The sequence below is a fragment of the Conger conger genome, chromosome 1 (genome assembly GCF_963514075.1).
Source record: "Conger conger chromosome 1, fConCon1.1, whole genome shotgun sequence".
Lineage (NCBI taxonomy): Eukaryota > Metazoa > Chordata > Actinopteri > Anguilliformes > Congridae > Conger > Conger conger.
Window position 1 is genome coordinate 84362904 of NC_083760.1, and position 21467 is coordinate 84384370.

General features: G+C 41.2%; 3 protein-coding genes across 5 annotated transcripts in view; 2 read left to right on the forward strand and 1 right to left on the reverse strand.

Moving 5' to 3' along the window:
• Positions 1 to 2813: 2813 nt before the first annotated feature.
• On the forward strand, positions 2814 to 4782 carry LOC133108582 (apoptosis-associated speck-like protein containing a CARD). Its single transcript, XM_061218180.1, has 3 exons — positions 2814 to 3159; positions 3454 to 3510; positions 4103 to 4782. Exons 1-3 carry the CDS (start codon positions 2901 to 2903, stop codon positions 4363 to 4365), a joined length of 579 nt encoding a protein of 192 aa, XP_061074164.1. The 5' UTR covers positions 2814 to 2900; the 3' UTR covers positions 4366 to 4782.
• A 2952-nt stretch (positions 4783 to 7734) lies between these two features.
• On the reverse strand, positions 7735 to 14996 carry si:ch211-225p5.8 (uncharacterized protein LOC555567 homolog). Its single transcript, XM_061257454.1, has 6 exons — positions 14456 to 14996; positions 12794 to 12960; positions 11232 to 11478; positions 10625 to 10781; positions 8728 to 8783; positions 7735 to 8545 (listed from the first exon to the last, which is right to left on the reverse strand). Exons 1-5 carry the CDS (start codon positions 14499 to 14501, stop codon positions 8738 to 8740), a joined length of 663 nt encoding a protein of 220 aa, XP_061113438.1. The 5' UTR covers positions 14502 to 14996; the 3' UTR covers positions 7735 to 8545; positions 8728 to 8737.
• A 3357-nt stretch (positions 14997 to 18353) lies between these two features.
• gramd1a (GRAM domain containing 1A) overlaps positions 18354 to 21467 on the forward strand; it is a 39720-nt gene continuing 36606 nt past the window's right edge. Inside the window, exons 1-3 of one of the 3 annotated variants that reach the window (XM_061241325.1) lie at positions 18354 to 18468; positions 18594 to 18612; positions 19438 to 19608. Coding sequence is in view for 1 of the 3 variants with exons in the window: in XM_061241353.1 (XP_061097337.1) it covers positions 21167 to 21282 (116 nt within the window). In the remaining 2 variants the exon portion in view is untranslated. Of the gene's footprint in view, positions 18469 to 18593; positions 18613 to 19437; positions 19609 to 20787; positions 21283 to 21467 lie in introns of those variants that run through there. The other 2 variants (XM_061241353.1, XM_061241344.1) reach the window with 2 other exon arrangements.

Sequence of the window (21467 nt, forward strand, 5' to 3'; positions counted from 1 at the left end):
TGGGCTCCAGCCCCCCTGCGACCCTGTTCAGGATAAGCGGGTTCAGATAATGGATGGATGGATGGAATATGATATGATTGTCAGCGTTTCTCCTTCCTGCCATCTACTGGTGAAAAATTATACCTCCCAGCACCATTGAGTTCAGCCTGTGTCATACCAATTCCACCCATACAATGGAACCCATACAGAAATCTAATATCATATATCATATATGTCAGTCTTGTTTATATATCGGGACATATACATGTCTCTATATTATATTTCCACATGGGAATGGAAATTAGGCGGTTAGAATTTAATGTCATTTTTTCAGGAAAGGCATTACCATGATATGACAAGGACTGCCAGTGGGAACATGGCCAGTGGTATTTCATGACAATACACTTGTTGCATCAGTGGTGACAAAGGGCTCAAGAAGGTGTGATGTACTGCTTATGAACTAGTAATTTAGTAAAACTCATAGTCTTCTTTCTCATTTATTTGCTCTATTCAAGAAAGAGTCCAAACACATAAAGTTTTCAGCAATGCTGTGTTATTTATTTGAACTGTTATGGCAGGCAATTAATTATTTCATTCACAGTAGCATACAATCATCATCTAGCAGATTTAACACTGTCGTCCACCCGACAAAGTGCATGTCATTTCCAAAGCAACATATTGCATCTTAAAAGTAACCTGTAATAAGCTGACCACTGTAGTTTTCCTGTGTGTACTGAGACATTGATTGCTGCAGTCCTGTACTTCCTAAGATGACCAACACTGCAGCAACAAACATGCGCATGTTACCCACTCCCATCAGCCAGTTCAGGAAATTCACCCAAATTGAGCATCATGGGAAATGTTAATTTGCTCTCCTTATTTGCTCTCAGGGAGTGGCCATCTGTTCACTTGTCTGTTTTAAATGATTTCTGAATGCAGATTTTAGAACACAATAGAACCACGACCCTGTATACACACTATATGCACCTAGAGAGCCCATGCTAATGTTACACCATTTACACTTGACACTTTTTTAGCTATGCATACCCACGGAAATACCTGACCTTCGGTGATATGTTACATTTTGTGAACTCTGATTGGCTAGTTACTGCCTTGCAATCTGGAAGCTTGTCACAGTCATAAATGATTTTGCTTACACTCACAAGTTAGCAAGTACATTTCTCATCTCACCCTCTCTCTCCCCTCTCTCTCTCGCTCCCGATGTCTCTCTCTCTCTCTTGCTCCCTTTGTCTCTCTCTCTCTCTCTCTCTCTCTCTCTCTCTCTCTCTCTCTCTCTCTCTCTCTCTCTCTCTCTCTCTCTCTCTCTCTCTCTCTCTCTCTCTCTCTCTCTCTCTCTCTCTCTCTCTCTCTCTCTCTCTCTCTCTCTCTCTCTCTCTCTCTGGACCCATCCAGCTGTGAGAGAGTGAATCTCCCCATAGGGATGTGAGGTCATGTGAGATCAATGGTCATGTATTGTAGACGATCAACTACCTTCAAAATTGCGAGCAAATGCTGGGTAAAACGGCGGGGGAGGTGTTGGCCTCCACCCCCACAACGACGCCCAAAGACAAAGCTGACGGGTGGCTGTCACAGTGAAGGAAAACTCGGCAGATCACGGATCTTCCATTGACGCGGTTGCTCCGAGCCTCGCGAAAAACCTGCCGACGCACAATTGTAACCTGTCGCGCGTTTCTGAGTCTTTCTGATCAGAGGGGTGACTGTATGAAACCAGACTTTTGCCACTGTTGGTTGGTTGATGGCACCGTGGACACAAAATATTTGCATTGGCAAAACGGTTGCATGTCTGGACTCCCATTTCAGGTCAATTCGCCGATGTCTAAGTCTTTAAAACCTTTCTGTACAAGTGTGATTGAAGGACATGACAATTTCTACCCAACATTTAATCTAAATAGCCTATACCAGGTTAATTTGGCTGTATTATTGTTCCTATTGTATGATACCAGCATGTCAGTGGAATCACCTGTTTTATACTACCACAGATGGAGGGTACCTATCTTTTTATGTCTTTTCTGTCACTTGCCTTAAAACCTTTAAAAAAACAACTGGATGGTATTTTTCTTGTGCTAAGACGAGATGGTCCTGTTTACTCTTGATTTGTATGTCCTTGATGTATATTGAAATATCCGTGGAGAAACGTAAATGTCAGCTTTCATGATTTTTGTAATCTACCTCTTTTCTGTGTCGACCACATTGTTTTGAAAAGTCTGATGCATCAGTAGCTAGCCAATGTGTAGCACTTTTTTGTTACATTTTCTACGTATCCAATTAGGAGTAACCTTACTCCATGCATAGTCAAAACATGTAAATAAATTGTATATAAATGAAAATGACTTTTCTCTGACCGGTTTTTCATCCCGAGTTTTTAATTTATTTTATTTTATTTCATTTCATTTCATTATTATTTTAAGTCAGTGTTCTCGAGCTCCATTGCTTTCGATCACCAGTAGTGATTGTCACGTCAGCATTATAATGGCGGGTGAAGAATAATTCATATTTGTGATTTTACACTTTAAACTGCCTAATGGCACTCTTTATGTACCTGTCTGCGGCCTCCCCGAAGCAGGGTCATCACAGCTTCTGCCAAATCTTATGAAAAAAAAAGTTCAGATACATTGCTCAATCCGTACGTGAGTGACATCGTGATTTGGTCGTTTAAATTATGTTTGAACAAAGGTGCTATGGTCAGATCAGAACAAATTGAAAATTCGTCCCGACATTTTGGGGATTCCCCCTTGAAGCAATGGAAGGAAACTTCAAGAAGAAAGTGTACAATGTGGAATCGAGACAGCTCAGGTAACTTGTGGGAGGGGCTTTCGTTTTTGGCACACAAATCATTATAGCTAGACTTCGAGCTCATATCCAGTAGGCTACAGACATAGATTTTTCGAATTTAAAGCAGAATGTCCAATACCATTAAGGATGACATATTCGACGTCCTGAGAGACTTAAATGATGATCAGTTCAAACTGTTCAAATCTAAACTTTGCGACCGCAGCGTGGAACCTCGAATCCGTAAAAGCGAAGTCGAAAAGGCGGACAGACTGGATCTTGTGGAAATAATTATCTCCAGACACACCACCAATCGAGCCGTATCAGTCACCGTAACTATTTTAAAATCAATGCATTGCAATGAATTAGCTACCGAACTGGAGGAAGAGGGTAAGTCACTGTTTAAAACTCGTGGGCAGATACAAAACCCAAAAAAAAGCCCCAGTACATATTGTGAATTACTTTCGTTTTTGGAAACAGGAATTGCAGGCACCAAAAAGACAGAACGTTTAAACAATTCGCGCGTTGAAGACATTATAGGGCTATACGCATCCGTATCGTTTTGGATACCTAATTTGCTTCGTTAATTCAATCGAATAATTTAGCTAACGGGAATGGTTCCGCTGGCGAGTAGCGTATTGTTGCTCTGTGTTATTTCCTGATGCAGTGCATTGCTTCTGCTAGGTGCAAGCCGCGGAGGAGGGCCAACTCCTGCAGCTGGAGCGTGCGGCACGACTGCAGGTAAAAGCGTTATCTACTCTGAACCTAGTCGTGATACGTTGTATGTGTGAAGGAAGAAGGATATTTTAGGTTCTGTGACCAGCCGGTTTACAACGTTAGATAGTCTGCATGGGCATCTGTTTGCGGTCGAAAGCAAAAATGCACACTGAAGTAACTCCAAGTTGCTATTTCTGAGAGTGTGGTACAGTCGCAGATATCAGCCTCTATATATGTGCCCTCGAATGCAAGTGTGGCTTGTCATTAGATTTTGTGTAAATATGTAAAATATCCTTCATATATACTGCTGGGGCCAATCTTGAACTTAATAATAATATATATTTCTTAAAAACAGAAATAGAATATACATCTTGAAACATGGAAATAGTTAGCCACAGTGTGCAGACATAGTATAACTCATACATGAATTTCTCCAGAAGAAAGGGATTAAGAAAATCAGAATGTTTTGGTGCACAGTCAGTCACTGTGAAGAAATGGTGACTTGTTTTCAATGTCATATATGTGTGCCGCCTCCTCCATTCTTGCTTACAATTCCCTCTTTCCAAAACCCACCTTCGCCCCACATCTCTCCCTCTGCCCCTGTGCCTCTGTACAGAAAAGCACTTCATTGACCGGCACCGCACAGCCCTGATCGAGAGAGTCTGCAACGTGACCGCCATCCTCGACCGACTCCTGGAATGTGGGGTCGTTACCCAAAGCGGGCATGACGAGATTCAAGCAGGGAACACCAAGCAGGATAAGATGAGAAAACTCCTAAGCGGTCCCATTCATTCCGGGGGTGAAATAGCTAAAGATGCGCTGTTGGAGATCCTGGAGACACAAGAGCCCTTCCTCATGGATGATCTGAAAGGGCACTAGGGGTGAAGAGCATCCTGATCAGGAGATGATGGGGGAAAGCAGAATTCACAGGACATGAGCAGCTAAATACATGCAGCTATTGTGTTCTGTTGCCTTTACATTTTTTACAACTAGATTTAAAAAGCAGCCATGTGTTTTATTCTGTGTTATATTTTAAATATGTCCTTATTAAAACCATGGCTCATATTATTATTGTTAACAGTGGTGGTATTTTGCAGAAAAAAAGTAATGAAGCTTTTCAGATCATGCCACAAATTGTAGGACACTGTAGTTAATATTAAATCTGTTTAGCTGTGACATAAAAAATAAAACTTTAAAACAAAAAACTAAACTGCTGCAGTTTTAGTTTTTGTTTTAGATGCTGCAGTCAGTAAATTTGAGTTGCACCTGTTACAAATAAATCCATCGTTAAAAATATTTATCAGAGTTGTGTATGAATATAGACAAAATATAATGATATGATTTGTTGCGGATGGGCTACAACAGCAGAAGACCACGTTGGGTTCCACTTCTGTCAGCAAAGAATAGGCAGCTGAGGCTACGGGGGGCATAGGCTCACCAAAACTGCACAGCTGAGGACTGGAAAAGCATAGCCTGGTCTGCTGAGGAATACGGATGGTAGGGTCAGAATCTGGCGGCAACAACATGAATCCATGACCCAACCTGCTTTGTGTCAACAGTCCAGGCTGGTGGCAGTGGTGTAATGGTGTGGGCAATGTTTTCTCTGCACACTTTCAGCCCGTTAATACCAATCAATCATCGCTTGAATGCCACAGCCTATTTGAGTATTGTTGCTGACAATGTGCATCCCTTCATGGCCACAATGTACCCATCTTCTAATGGCTACTTCCAGCATGATAATGCATGTCACAAAGCAAAACTCAAACTGGTTTCCTGAACATGACAATGAGTTTAGTGTCATGTCAGTTCTGTGGCATTTCCAGTTACCGGATCTGAATCTAATAGAGCACCTTTGGGATGTGGTAGAACGGGAGATTCACAAATCTGCAGAAAATGCGTGATGCAATCATGTCAACATGGAACAGAATCTCAAATTAATGTGGAATCCATGCCACAAAGAATCAAGGCTGTTTTGAGAGCAAAGGGAGGCCCTACCCAGTATTAGTATTATGTTCCTAATAAAGTGCACAGTGAGTGTATGTACAGTATCTAGCGGGTTTTCAGGAAGATGAACAGCAAATATTGTTCACGATATGATTGTCAGCGTTTCTCCTTCCTGCCATCTACTAGTGTTGTTTTTGGCGGCCTATTTTACTTTTAGTTTTAGTCTAGTCTTTGTGTCAAGTGGTCATTTTAGTTTTTATTAGTACATGTTCATACTCCTTTTAGTCTAGTCAGGTTTTAGTCGACGAAAAGTCTGAGCATTTTAGTCTAGTTTTAGTCAGAATTGTCCCTGACTATTTTAGTCTAGTTTTAGTCGACGAAAACTGATGACATTTTACTCATAGTTTTAGTCAATGAGCGCTTTAAGCGCTCATTTTACCAGCATTCCATCAATGTTAAATGCTGGACCCCGACGGCACCGAAAAACAGGCAGATTTCACTGCCATTCCATTCTTTACGTATATGGAGCTCGAAAATGGTGACACAACAATAGCTTTTGCAGGTTTACTTCACGCGCTCATACATGGCAGTTGGTGGCAGTTCGAACTGTCAAAAGTGTGACTGTAGCCAGGTCAATATTTTTGCTGGGTACTCGGTATGTCCAGCCTTATAAGTCCAAAGTCCCTGGTTACTTTTTCATAGTTTCAATGGATTTTGACAATAGACATGTCAGACTTCAATCATGGTAAACCTCAATCGCGTGCGTCAAAGTTTAGGTAGCAAATAAGTGCTGTATCCTTCTGACGTCATTTACATAGCTACAGAACTGTCCGATCACGCCGAATCACTGATAGAAACAAGATTAATTAATGACGATTCAGAAAATGTATAACTTTTAAAGATTTAAATAAATCCTATGGTGGGACTTTTGCCATTTATGGACGGTACGACAGAAAATTCCGGTGCCGTCGAACTTAATCGAATGCTTTTATTTATATCGTTCGAATGACCAAGTGCCGTTAAAAAGCAAATTGTATGGTTTTGTGCTATTCGCGTATGCTAGCTACATCATGCTAACATCGTACAGGGACCAGTAAAGGCTTAGAACACACTAGCACTTAGTTATTGTAAGTTTGATCACCTCTACTGTAAAGTAAAAAAGTGGACAAATTACGTTTTCTGTGAGAAATCTATTGGCGAGCTCACGTGCACACACAGCGGTCTACATTCTAAAGCTCCACTTTGCCCTCCCTACCATTGGTCCCTTTCTCTGAGTCACCTTTATTTATTAAGCTGTGCTTATCAAGTGATAACCCACCGCAGCTGCATCTTCTGAAATGAAATAATACCGCTCGTTGGGATCGAGGAAGTGACGTCGCTCAGGCAAAATAATGATAATAAAAACTTAAGCATAGTTTTTATTTTGTAAACCACATTTTCGTCTCGTTTTTATTCGTCAACAAAATGGCATTACACATTTTATTATTGTTATCGTCACGTGACCAGGTTCGTTGACGAAGATATTTCGTCATAATTTTCGTTGACGAAAGCAACACTACCGTCTACTGATGAAAAATTATACCTCCAGGCACCAGTGCGCTCTTTTTTTCCTCTCAGAGTTCAGCCTGCTCCTCACAGCAAGGAGGTCCTGGGTTCGAATCCCCGTCGGCCGGGGCCTCTCTGTGCTGAGTTTGCATGTTCTCCCCGTGTCTGCGTGGGTTTCCTCCGGGTACTCCGGTTTCCTCCCACAGTCCAAAGACATGCAGGTTAGGCTGATTGGAGAGTCTAAATTGCCCGTGGGTATGAGTGTGTGAGTGAATGGTGTATTCCTGCCTTTCGCCCAATGTATGCTGGGATAGGCTCCAGCCCCCTGCGACCCTGTTCAGGATAAGTGGGTTCAGATAATGGATGGATGGACGGATGGAGTTCAGCCTGTGTCATACCAATTCCACCCATACAATGGAACCCATACAGAAATCTAATATCATATATCACATATCATATATGTTAGTCTTGTTTATATATCAGGACATATACATGTCTCTATTATATTTCCACATGGGAATGGAAATTAGGCGGTTAAAATTTAATGTCATTTTTTCAGGAAAGGCATTACCATGATATGACAAGGACTGCCAGTGGGAACATGGTCAGTGGTATTTCATGACAATACACTTGTTGCATCAGTGGTGACAAAGGGCTCAATAAGGTGTGATGTACTGCTTATGAACAAGTAATTTAGTCTTCTTTCTCATTTATTTACTCTATTCAAGAAAGAGTCCAAACACATAAAGTTTTCAGCAATGCTGTGTCATTTATTTGAACTGTTATGGCAGGTAATTCATTATTTCATTCACAGTAGCATACAATCATCATCTAGCAGATTTAACACTGTCGTCCACCCGACAAAGTGCATGTCATTTCCAAAGCAACATATTGCATCTTAAAAGTAACCTGTAATAAGCTGACCACTGTAGTTTTCCTGTGTGTACTGAGACATTGATTGCTGCAGTCCTGTACTTCCTAAGATGGCCAACACTGCAGCAACAAACATGCGCATGTTACCCACTCCCATCAGCCAGTTCAGGAAATTCACCCAAATTCCACAAATTAATTAAAATCCTGCTTGAGCATCATGGGAAATGTTAATTTGCTCTCCTTATTTGCTCTCAGGGAGTGGCCATCTGTTCACTTGTCTGTTTTAAATGATTTCTGAATGCAGATTTTAGAACACAATTGAACCACGACCCTGTATACACCCTATATGTACCTAGATAACCCATGCTAATCTTACACCATTTACACTTGACACGTTTTTAGCTATGCATACCCATGGAAATACCTGACCTTCGGTGATATGTTACATTTTGTGAACTCTGATTGGCTAGTTACTGCCTTGCAATCTGGAAGCTTGTCGCAGTTATAAATGATTTTGCTTACACTCGCAAGTTAGCAAGTACATTTCTCATCACTATACTTTTTTTTTGCCCTGTGCCACTACAATTGTAGCATTTCTTTTGACAATAATGAGTCGAGACCGTGGCATTTCTTCATTAAAACACTTAAAATAGTAGTTTATCCCTTGTCTTGACAATTGCTTTTACAGGTTGATCATCTGCAAAACAGACACAAATAATAATAAAAACTTCAGAATGTTTATGAACAGCTGTGTTTATGAACAGCTGTGCATTCACTAGGACTGACAAACCTAAATAATGAATTATTAATGCATGCCTATAAAAGTAAAATAAAAAAATTAAAATAAAATGATCATGCAAACAAAAGTTTAAATTTTACCGGAAGTGCGTTATTCCAAAAGAACCCCATCACAGTTGTCTTTGGAGTCTGGAATCCTGTAGGGGCAAGAAATGGTCCTGAGCTCAGAAAATCATCAAGGTGAACCTTAACCCCTCAGGGTGACACGACAGCCAGTCATGTGGTGAACAGTGAGCACAGGAAACCAAGCCACGGGTCTCACCCATACACTTAAACCCAGAGTGCTACTAGTAGGATAGTGTAACATTTATAAAACAAGCACATTACCCAATAACCCTTACACTACAGGTCAGCAGAAAGTACAGTGGTTTAATTCGTTCCGTGACCGAGCTCGTAACTCAATTTCCTCGTATATCAAATTAATTTTCCAAATTGAAATTAATTGAAATGCCATTAATCCGTTCAGCCCCCAAAAAACCACCCACATTTTTTAGTTACGTACTTTTAAATATGAAAAATAGCACTGTATTGTATAAAAACATAATACAACATAATGAAAGAGAATGTAAATAAACTGGTTTTCCTTAATTGTTACAATTTCTTTTTTTTTCACTTCACTTTCGCTAAACTTAATCTTCTTCACTGTTTTTTTTGTGGATTTTTCGCCACGCTTTCCTCACTTTCATCTGCAGGGCATTTCAATAAAAACCTGTCCAAGGAGGTTTGTTTCTTTCTCCCTTTCAGAATGTTTCGGAAATTAGTTAGGCAGGTGTCATTAAATAGCGCCGACGCACGACCAGTTGCAACTTTTTCCGGGTGTTTCCTTTCAATAAACTATGAAAGTCTCTCCCACATTCACTTTCGCTCGCTCGTACCTCAAATTTTGGCTCGCAACACAAAGCAAGCGACGGCTCGTAACTCGGAAAACTCGTAAGTTGGTGCACTCGTAAGTCAAGGTACCACTGTATTTAAGTCTAAAACAATTCAGTCCTTTGTCCTTTATTTTGCAATTAGGTGAAATACGTATCAAATTAAGGTCTCCATATAGAAGTACTTGACTGCTAATGCAATTAATTTTAGAAATAGGCCACATTATATATCGACACAGTCCACAGAAACACCCCCCCTCCACGCATCATAATACTGAATTTGGTCACCCTAACATGTGTCACCACTTAATTTTCCTTAATCTAATAAGGCAATGTTGGCCATGGTCACTCAGTCAGTCAGCCAGTCACTCAGGGACAGTTTGCACAGAGCCTGCACTTCCTCAGACAGCCTCTAGAGGGTCTATGCAGGATCTGATTTGTTTTTTCATCTGTTATTTAGCTGACGCTTTTCTCGAAAGTGACTTACAGTTGATTAGACAAAGCAGGGGACAATCCCCCCACGGAGAAATGCGGGGTTAAGGGCCTTGCTCAAGGGCCCAACAGCTGTTACAGACTTTATCGCGGCTACACCGGGGCTCGAACCACCAGCCTCCGGGGTCCCGGTCATGCACCGTAGCCACTAGACCAGGGGTCACCAACCTTTTTGAAACTGAGAGCTACTTCATGGGTACTGAGTCATACTAAGGGCTACCAGTTTGTTTTGTCACGCGCACAATACTGACCTTTGAACTAGAGTAGGTCAGAGTTCACCTAAACTTATCTAAACTTCATGTATAATAAACATATTTTTAAGATATTGTCATTTTTAAATCTATATAAATGCAAGTGTGATAAAAAAAAAAATAGCAACAGAATAAAATTACATTTTAGATGCAGCTCACTAGTGAGTTGTGCTATTTTTAGAACAGGCCTGCAGGCGACTCATGTGGCCCTTGGGGGCGACCTGGTGCCCGCGGGCACTGTGCTGGTGACCCCTGCACTAGACGACAGTCTGCCTGTGTGCTTGTGTTTGTTTTGGGGAGAGAGACGGGGAGAGAGAGACAGGGAGAGAGACGGGGAGAGAGACGGGGAGAGAGACGGGGCCTCACGCTGGATGGCGCAGCGCCCGGCGGGCGGCGAAGGCCTCGCGCTCGGCCCAGATCTTCCTGTAGCAGTGCACCAGCACGCCGATCAGCCACAGCTGCAGCACCACGATCAGCACGTACATCATCACCTCCGCAATCACCGACACCAGCTCCCGATTGGCTGAGGGGTGCAGGGACGGGGAAACGCTCATGAGAGTTCCGCCAATCAGCAGACAATGAGGTGTCTGTGTGTGTGTGTGAGTGAGTGGGGTGGGGTGTGCGTGTATGTGTGTGTGAGTGGGGGAGGGGGTGTGCAGGTGTGTGTGTGTGTGGGGTATGTATGTGTATGTGTATGTGTGTGTGGGGGAGGGGGTGTGCAGGTGTGTGTGTGTGTGTGTGTGGGGTATATATGTGTATGTGTGTGTGGGGTATGTATGTGCATGTGTATGTGTGTGTGGGGAGGTGTGTGTGTGTGTGTGTGTGTGTGTGTGTGTGTGGGGGGAGGTGTGTGTGTGTGTGTGTGTGTGTGTATGTGTATGTGTGTGTATGTGTGTGTGTGTGTGTGTGTGTGTGTGGGGAGGTAAGAAGGCCTGATCATAAGAGCAGTGCTGAAGGCCGTGGAGTCTCTCACCTTCAGCCACCACTGTGAGCTCCACCTCCTTGTGGATCAGGACCTTCTCTTCGGGCCTCTCCTTGTCCGACAGTTCCAGGATGCGCTCGAAGGAGCAGCGGTACGTGCCCGTGTCGTTGTAGGTGACGTTGCTCAGCCAGAGGGCCCCGATCTGCACGTCAGTGGTCCCCTTCGTACCGTGCCACTCCAGACGCTCCTCAAAGTCCTCGTGCAAGACGGTGGAGGTGGGGTGCTCGTAGTGGAAGATCTGGCAGTCAGTCAGGGTGAGTTGTCAGGGAAAGACTTCAACCATTTTAAACATTTGGCTTATATTTTTTATTGACTCAACCCTGGTGGGCTTCAGGACCTGTTGGTTTTTTGCCTTCATCGTAGAAAGGAGCAGCAAGTTTAGACCCAAGAAGCCAGGAAATGTCACCAGTGAGTCACTAATACTAGGGCTGAGAAACAATGAACTATGTAATGAGAAACAATAGTATAAGCACTTTTCTGTTAACTCAGGTTCCCACAGCACTGGGGGAGTGGAGCTCCATTTCAAATCATGATTATTTGCCAAAATATGCATGCAGGTTGAAAATCACTGTAATGTAAGGACTATGGCCACCCTCCCCCTGCTATCAAATGTTCAACTGATGACCTGGATTTGCCCCAATTTAACCCAACATTCCCCTGGTTACCATTTACCATCCTATTGCAACCACAGCTTCTAGCTACTGGTATATTTTCAAAAATAATGGTCACCCTTTTCCTGTAAAATATTTTAGTCTTCCAAAGGCATATTTCTAATTTGAGTCACAGTCTTAAAACGTTTCATCAAGATGACATTCTACCACCCACAATTAATATCGTTTCCTTTGATAACATAAAACATCCCCAGGACAACATCAATTCCACATATTTTCAATGCAAATGAATTAGTATTAGTATATCACAGTATTAGCATTTGGATTTCAATGCTACAACCGCAGCGGAGTTTCCGTGTTCCAGATCTCTGTTGGATTAAATTAGAATGTAAATAAAGAGGCTGGATCATACGCAGATGCAAATGGAGTGATGTAAAAAAACGTGCAAAACAGCAACTCCACTGAAGCTCCTGAAAGGGAACGGCTCTCTTCAAGTCTCGATTCCAGCTTTAACACCTTGAAGAGTAGGTTTCTGGGAATGTTTTTCTAAATTCTAAATCAGTGTTCTAGAACTCGTTTCAGTTACCAGCAGCGATCGTTACATCCGCGTGAGAACATTCAGCGAAGATCACACAATCACACATTCCTTGCTCTCACACCTTGCACTCTCAGAAACTCTCAGAGAGTGGAGGCACATTTTCGTTCTTCGTGGAATAAAATTTACCCTGAAAGCACAGTAATGTTCTCTTTGGGTACAAATGAGTATGTTTTCCAAGCAAAAAAACAAGGTACAAATGTATTATATATTGCTGGCTAGGGGTTCAATTTTGTGTACCTATAGAGTACCACCACAGCGACAGCATTTGTACTTTTAAAGGGTTAAGATTAGGGTATGTCGACAAAATATTTGGGGGCAGGCAGGGAGAGACTGCCGGCGCTCACCTGGTAGAAGTCCTCCGCTTCCAGGGGTTTGAAGAACCAGTCCACGCTGGTGGATGCAGGGACCTCTTCCCTCCTCTTACAGGAGATGCAACCCAGGAGGAAGCCCTGTCCAGCCACTGCCTCAGTCATGGAGACCACCTCCGCACAGCCAGCCAGGGCCCCGGGCACTGCGCAGGGGCACACAGTCACCGGGGGGCGGGGGCGGAATTAAAAAAAAGAAATATATGCATATGTAACATAAAATATGCAAACTAATAATAACATAGTCCTTGGGCCTACCAGTCCCTGGTGCAATTCCAGCCAAGACCAGCTTGTAATTACCAGCTATCAATCGTTTCAAAACATGGCTTGAGCTGGTCAAACCAAGTTATGTATGGAGGTGGTCTGAACTGGTCAAGCAGCTACCAGCTGTTTCAAAACCTAGCTTGCGCAGTTTATTTTTTATTTTTTTCAGCATGTAAACCCCCACCAGCACCACCACCTCCACCACATATCCACAGTGATCCAGTGATATAAGGCCTTTGGTATCAGACCACCCAATTTTTAGGTGAGCAAAAGTATTGGAACAGAGAGTATTTAAGTCAATGAAAGTAAATAACACTTAATATTTGGTAGGTGATTCACTTGGCCAGTCTAAACCCATCCACTTTTTCTCCCGAATGAAGTCTTTTGTTGTGTTTTGGGTCATTGTCTCGCTGCATGATGAAGTTCCTCCCAATTAGTTTGGACGCATTTCTCCATATGTTGGCAGACAGAATGTTTTTGTAGACTTGTGAATTCCTGCTGCAACCAGCATGAGTTACATCATCGATAAAGATTAGTGAGCCCACTCCAGAAGCAGCCATGCAAGCCCAAGCCATGACACTTCCTCTACCGTACTTCACAGATGAGCTTGTATGTTTTGGATCATGAGCAGATCCCTTCTTTCTCAACACTTTGGCCTTTCCATCACTTTGGTAGAGATTAATCTTGGTCTTGGCATAGCCTCTGTATTGCTGCTCTCTAAGTTGAATGGTTCTTCGAATGGCGGATTGAGATACCTTTACTCCTGCCCTGTGAAGATTGAGATGTCACAGACTAATATTTTAGTTTTTTTCTTCACAGCTCTCACAATGTTTCTGTCATGAACTGCTGTTGTTTTCTTGATCAAACTGTTCGATGTCTGTTGCTCAGTACGCCAGCGGTTTCTTTCAGGACATTCCAAGTTGTTGTACAAACTATCCCCAATGCTTGTGCAATGGCTCAATTCCCTCTTTTCTATGCTTCAAAATGCTTTTCTCACAAAGATAGCTCTCTGGTCTTCATGTTGGTTTATCTTGTCTTCACAGACAAAACCCTAAACCAAGAGTAGACATTCAGAACTATTTTTTGTTTAACCAATCAATCTAACAGGACACATCTGGGCAACAAGAAACACCTGGCAGTCACATGTTCCAATACTTTTACTCACCTAAAAGATGGATAAGTCGGATACAAGTGGTGATATGTTCTTGTATGGTTTGTAAGTTGTTTAACAAATCTTGATAAAAAATTCGGATCTGTCATTTCATGTACATCTTTTGATCTCAAACTCAATTGTCTTCAGTGTACAGAACAAACAAAGGAATTGATCTTGCTGTTCCACTACTTTTGGAGGAGATTGTAGTTTTAAAAACCACTTACCGCATACAATACTGAGCAAGAAAGTCGAAAGTAATAGCAAACTCATCCTTCCGCTGTTTCAATGTTTTACATGAACACTTTTCCGACCTTTCCGAAAATTCCACGCGTAAATGCGGTGAATAATTTTCGTTGCGTTTTGCCCTGCTTTTTTGTTTGCAGTAATTTGTGTTTGTCCGTAATCGACTCCCTGGACTCACTTCTGGAGAAAGATCATTCCGCGCTTCTTTGAATGTTGCTAATAACTTCAGCAGACTTTTAACGCCAGGCAACGAGGTTACCAGAATCAAGTGTTTGACACATTAGTAGGCCAACGTCGAAATTCTGCTCTTCAAATTTCCGTTCTGTCAAACCACTCGGAACATTGCATTCAAAAAGAAATCCATTTGGATCTCTCCTTGCGTTCTACGGTATATCCGTCAGTATTTCGAAAGTTAGCCTATATTTAGACCGTGTGAATACCCTGTGTCATGAATGTAATGCCGTTTTAGAATGCATGCCAAGACGAACACGAGAAGGCGAAACCCACACTATCACACGATACCAGCTTCATCCCCCAACGCGAATAGCCCAGCACAACCCGTTTTATTAACATAATTATTTTATAGACTGGAAATCTGAAGATATTTGATCTGAAGAGGCTACTGATAAGTTAAAACATCATGACTGGAACTCACAGAACATTAAAATAAATAAGGGGCAACAACAACAATAATAATAATAATAATAATAATAATAATAATAATAATAATAATAGTAGTAGCCCAATCAAAATAATGTGTAATAATAGTGTTGTTTATTTTGAAACATGAACACAGCTCTCTCTTTTCAATAGCAGAATAGTTTGTGGTTTAAAATTTAATATATATACTTATATTTTTTATGTATAGTTTGTATTAGTAGCCTATTTCTGGAAAGTGAATCAGAGAAGCTTTGTGACATTATTAGAGCTGAACGTTGCATGATACTTATTAAAGACCACACATCCAAATAACCTGGCCACAGCTGGATCTTTCAGTCAGACAATGATCCAAAGCATTCCTAAGAATTCAGCACGAAATGGCGAATTGTTTTTTTAAAAATGTTTTGCAATGGCCACCTCAGTCCCATGAATTGAGCCCAGTAGTAAATGTGTTGTTTGAATAGAATAGCAGTCCATAATTTGTCACAGTTTTAAGGGAAACATATTATTTGTGAAACAAAATATGTTTCTCAGAGTAATTGTATTGTATATTAAAGAATATAATTGCCCCTTTTTTGAGAGCACAATATAGCTCACTACCTGCATTCACACAGCTGAATATGTGGGGAGTCAATACGAAAACAGCTGTTTCTGTAAAATGGTAAAACATATGCATGTAAATACCATTACGATGCTCTTGGAGGGTACTGTATAAGGGTACTGTAAAAGGTTTTTTATTTATTTTTATTTTTTTTACAAGTGCACTCTAACTAAGCCAAGCTGAAAGTGAATAGCACACACAACAAAGTAAGGACCTTAGTTGCACAGTCTCATTTGTTTAAATTTGTGACTGAAATTTGGTAAACAAATATGTAGGGATGACTAACAAGGTTGTCAAACAAATATTCCATCAATGTGTACATCACAGGGATATGCTACCAAATCAATTACCCCCACACCACACTTGCATTTTCATGTCAGAGCAAGTTTCACAAACCCAGAGATTTTGCTAAAATACTTGCATCATCTCTTGAAATTCCTGGCAAGGTAAGGCAACTGATTAATTGGCACCAGCAGTTCTTCAAGTTTTTTGTTCTGGTACAGCAGGTTAAGATATTAAACTTTTTATATTATAATATAATTGATTTTATTATCAAGAGTGTAAACAACTTATCCTGGACTGGTTTACACTGAAAATACATTTGCATAACATTCACTGAGAGAACATGCTGTTACCAAGAGCAACTTCAATCTACATTTGTTTTATGATATTATATTTATTAAATAGAAACAGGACAGAATAAAATGTTACAAACTGAATTTGCGTAGCTCATCTCCGAGAAAATGTTTATGGGATTGCGGAATCATGGAAACCCTGGCATGTCATTTATAGTCTGTGGACACAGGACTGCCTTAGCGTAGCATGCACACTGCACTGGAACAGGGCTATCTATTATCATCTGCTATCATGTCTGACAGCTCCCAGACACGGAGTCAATGCCAGTGTGATTTGTCAGTGAGGTGTGCAAGGTTGTTTCAACAGAAAAGAAGGTTAAAATACTGCTGGCTGAAGGATAGGAGGACGCTCGTCACCATCCAAGGTTTCAGCGATAAAGGGCCCTGTTTTACCGTGACCATCTGCCATGTTGTTAAACCTGGACCAAACCTTTTGAAAACCCAGACCTTTTCCTAATCTTGTTAGGATCTGATATAAAATACATTTCATATGATATGTGTTTAAATGCTCAGTCCCCAAGTGCAGCACTGCTTTTGTACTTCTGAGCACGTGTTCAAAAGTACAATAAGGTATGTCAACCCAGATCTGCGCATATCCCTTAAACTACAGGCAAAGTGAAAATTCCTGTTTTGACAGATCTCCAACGTAAAAATATTTCATGCCACGACATGTACCCATGACTAACAAATTATGTAAGATTGCTTCACTGTGATTGTTACACTCATTGGTCACATATTTTACTTTCTCTCTTCAATATTATGAGTGAGCTGAGCAACTAGCTATCATAGGACATGGGCCTCAGAACATTGATTTGAGAAGTGCAGGATGGTGCCTTTGATAACGCAATGTTTCAAAAGTCAGCTCCCGAGATGTCAAAACTCCTTAATCCGGAAAGTAACTGAGAAAACACCATTACATTTACATTTATTGGCCCCATTCCTTAATGACCAACCTCAGATTTTGGGTCAGCAGTTGATGATGAAAAAGCCAGCGACATCATCTGTCCCATTGTAGGAGAAGAGCCAGTGTCACTGATGGTACTGGGACAGAACCTACAGTGTGCAAGATCCTCTCCATAAGGCCATGCACAAGTCCCAACCTCAAATCTTATTTTCGGTTGAATATCCGGTTATTTCTAGTGTACGTTAAGGACATAAAGGGCACTGCACACACGTAAACAAATAAAGCCACAAAATGCAAAACATCTCCCAACAAAATGGTGGAAGTGTAGCTTGCTTTGAGTTGTAAGCCATACACAATGCGGAGAGCAAGTCATACTACGAACGTGTACATATTCCACATATTTCCATTTTCCATATTTCCATATTTTTTGGAAATCAGGTCTGCAGTCATGTGAAACGTGGCTTGCCAGGGTCAGGGCTGGACAGGAGTGTGCGTAGGAAAGGTAAAATAATGTTTAGTGGCTCCAGTGGTCAGCGGGGCCTGGCAGGAAAAGCCTGAAGGTTACACACTGGTCTGCAGGATGTGTAAAGACCTGCAGACTATAAGTAGCATCAAGAGCTGAAGGCTACAGGACACAGAAGGGACTAGCACAGATCCAGCAGGCAGTGCACACTCTTATTTTTTTAACAATATACAATACATTTCATTATACAGACAAAAAATGTTTATGTAAAGTATCCTGTATTTTACCCATTCCGTGTGGTACATAGCCTACAGTATGTCACAGTAGGCCTAAAATATACACAGAAACATTTGAAATGGATTTAATTTCATCATATTTCTGTGAATTTATGAACCTGAAAAAAATCTACTGGGAAAAATATCAGCAATATAGCATTGTAGCGTGTCCATATATTCAAATGTGAATTAGACAGATTGAGTATGAGAGAATGTTTCTTATTTCTGAGGTCTGTAAACCCCCCCCCCCCCCTCTCTCTCTCTCTCTTTCTCTCTCTCTCTCTCTTTTCTCGTTTTTATTTTTAGTCGCGATCGGGTTTCCGGACTCTCCATTCACTCCCTGCAGGCGTCCAGTCGCACGGCTCTTGGGTCTCTGCCACAGCACAGACAACAAACAATACAAGCATCACATCCCACCTTGATCTGAGGCTGGCGACCGGACCGTCGTAATTTCAGGTTTTAAAAAATACCCTGTATTCTGCATGCAGTTAACATAGACTATAGCTCTTGAATGAAATATCAGGATATCCGTGTTTTCTTTAATTTTTATTTTATTTTTTATTTTATTTTGTTCGCTGCAGGACGTGAGAAGCAAGTTTGGTAAGTCCATCAAGGCAATCGATTAACTTTTGCAAGTTAACAAAATATGTAGAGAAGCGCGCACCGATGACGCGTTGGATCTGTAATCTGCATAATGAACACTGACATTTAATTTACTAACCTACTCTGTAAAAATGTGTTAACGTCAGGTTAGGTACACAGCCGTCTACTGTGCACTAACAAGGTATCAGAGATAACTCTTGGCCTAAAGTTTTAGCTTGATCGGAAAAGTAAGACTTTAGTTAGACTGTATATGAGAAGCCAGACAAAAGTCGCCTGCAATATGTGTAATATGTGAGAGGAATAAGTTATCTTAAATGATGTTAGTGAGTTTATTCATTAAAAATTAGTACTCTTACACTGTAATATAATTGTCACTTGTTTTTTTGGAGACGCTTCTTAAATTTCTCAGAAGGCACAAACGATATGTACCACCTTTGGTCGCGGAAGGTGGTACATATTCCGACATTTCGGAAATGCGCGGACTTTAGTGAGCAAAAAATATCTCATTCATTTTCCGGGTCTGCAGGCGAAATATTTTGTTTCCGTCTGAATGAAAAACATAAATTAAATAAATAAATGCATATCCCATCATTTGGATTTAATAGGATACATATTTACCAGACTTTTTATTTTAGATATATATATTTTTTTTTTTCCCACATTTGCTTTGTTTCATGCATACAACTGAATGATGACTGTTAGATGAAATTCATGCTCAGCTGGATTTTCTTCTGTGAAACCACACTGAACTGAAAGAATGTTTCACGCCTCCCTCCCGGCCATACTCATTTCTCTCACTGCCTTTCTCTGTAACAAAACAAGGTGACCTGTCTTTCCGCGGGCTAACCACACGCCGGCGGAAAGTGGATATCATATCACTCAAACCCCGCCCCAGGGAGAAGAGGGTACAGAAACGCAGCGATTCCCGCAAATACACCGGAATACCACGTAGGCTAATGGCAACGGAGGAGCACTGCAGCCAGTACTTTCAAGGTGAGAATATCGTGCCATAAGGAAGACACTTGTCCACTTGTTCATGGCAAAACAAAGGTGGTGTTGTGTTTATTTGATGCGACGTGTAAACATTCCAGACAGTTAATGCACAGAATTCATATGTCTTTCGTTAAACGATTACGCACTGCTTTAGTTATCATTTACACCTGTAGTTCTATGCTTCTCTGTCTGAATGATTTGCAACTCCGAAATGATGTAATACACCAAATTCTCACAAGAGGGCGCACTAGCTCAAACCACGTCAAGGGCATGCAATTAAAGAGACGACTTAAAAAAACTAACCTGACTGAATTTTAAACAGGTTTTGCAAAGCTCCCTCTGTATTAACACCTCGGTTACTCAGAAATGCAAATAGATCAATTTAGCTATACTGTTTCAAGACTCGCTTCTAACATTTGGAAATCTAATAGGTCCTAACACTGTTTCAGCATTAGCATCTTATATTCGAGCACACGCCACACGCACGCACAAACACACGCATCCATGCAAACACACACACGCTAGTTTTGACACGCATGATTCTGATTCGCATACTATTTCGAAAATGACATAATCCCAGCGCAGTTACCATGTCATAATGGTGTTTACATTTTTTTAAAAATATATTTTTTCCAATATTAATATATAATACTAATTCATATATTATGGGTAAGTGCTACATCACCGTATCTGTTGAAGTACCGGCATACAATGTAACGTGCATTTAGTTTGCTTGGTGTACCGACATAGTGGTCTTGTCACGAGCGCGAGCAGCTGTTTAAAGGCCCACCATGTCGTAATGTTAGTAAATATATCAGTTGTTTCTTTCCGTTCAACATGACCCCGCCTTATGACCAAATTCCGATCTCCAATTGGCCCAATTGCCTATCCATCATAAGCACCCGTTACTTTTTTGTTTGCTCTTTCGTGAGACGGATTGTACCACAAAGTTTGTAGAATGGGGGACATATGCTTTAGATACTGCACATATATCTATATTTGAATGCATATGGTGAACGTTGTAAAGCATATATATTTGCAACTTCATATTTTATTACACATTAGTATTTAGTAATTTTCTTAAGGGCAAAAACATTTGAGCGAATGAATATCAGCCCATATACCTTCCTTTGTGAACTTTTTTATCTGGACTTCTGGAAATGCAGGGAACCGGTCAAGAATAAAGATCCGTTTTACACAGAATTTTATTTTAAGAAAGACGTGTGATATATATATATTTAACATATAATTCACTGTTCTCAAATAAAAAGTCCAGTTGTACTTCAAGTAGTCTATGTAACTGCCATATTTCGGGTGCAGAAGACAAAGGGAACGTCTATTTGCTAGCTAGCAAGCAAAACTGGTCTGGACCGTTTTGCGTTTCGTGCAGACAAATAGCGTTGGCTGTGTCCTACGCTAGTGCGCTAACGTTAAAAACTTGCTAACTTAACCGACTGGAAGGCGGACTGTAGCTAGCTACCGTCGGTAGAGCCGACGGTAGGTAGGGAAGGGGATAGTTGGCGAGCTAGCCAACTTCGAGGGTTTACATTTCAAAAAGATGCTGATGTGCTCCTGTGAAAAAGTGGATTTTAATATCACCTCTCCCACGGTCGCTCGGCTCGTGTTCGAGGCCGAGCAAGATAATCGCAATGGGGGGAATTCGTCGAACGGGAGGTAAGTTACATCGAGTTAGTAGGCTAAAATCGGCGTCTTCGTTTTGCCTTTACTTTGTGCTATCCAGATTATTATCGATGCAGCCATTCATTCTAACTTCTTACGGTCGAGAAGTAAAGTGAACCAGCTGTCGAGTAGCTTATGAGCTCACGTACGTTGAAGCTAATTCTTTTTTGGTTGAAGGA

Excerpts from the sequence above, each read along its gene's own strand:
- LOC133108582 (XM_061218180.1), top strand. The coding sequence starts at position 2,901 with ATGTCCAATACCATTAAGGATGACATATTCGACGTCCTGAGAGACTTA. Across the intron at positions 3,160-3,453 it reads TACCGAACTGGAGGAAGAGG|GTGCAAGCCGCGGAGGAGGG; the intron begins GTAAGTCACTGT and ends TGCTTCTGCTAG. Across the intron at positions 3,511-4,102 it reads AGCGTGCGGCACGACTGCAG|AAAAGCACTTCATTGACCGG; the intron begins GTAAAAGCGTTA and ends GCCTCTGTACAG.
- si:ch211-225p5.8 (XM_061257454.1), bottom strand. The coding sequence starts at position 14,501 with ATGAGTTTGCTATTACTTTCGACTTTCTTGCTCAGTATTGTATGCG. Across the intron at positions 10,782-11,231 it reads GCTCACAGTGGTGGCTGAAG|CCAATCGGGAGCTGGTGTCG; the intron begins GTGAGAGACTCC and ends TGCACCCCTCAG. Across the intron at positions 8,784-10,624 it reads CGGGCGCTGCGCCATCCAGC|GATTCCAGACTCCAAAGACA; the intron begins GTGAGGCCCCGT and ends TTGCCCCTACAG.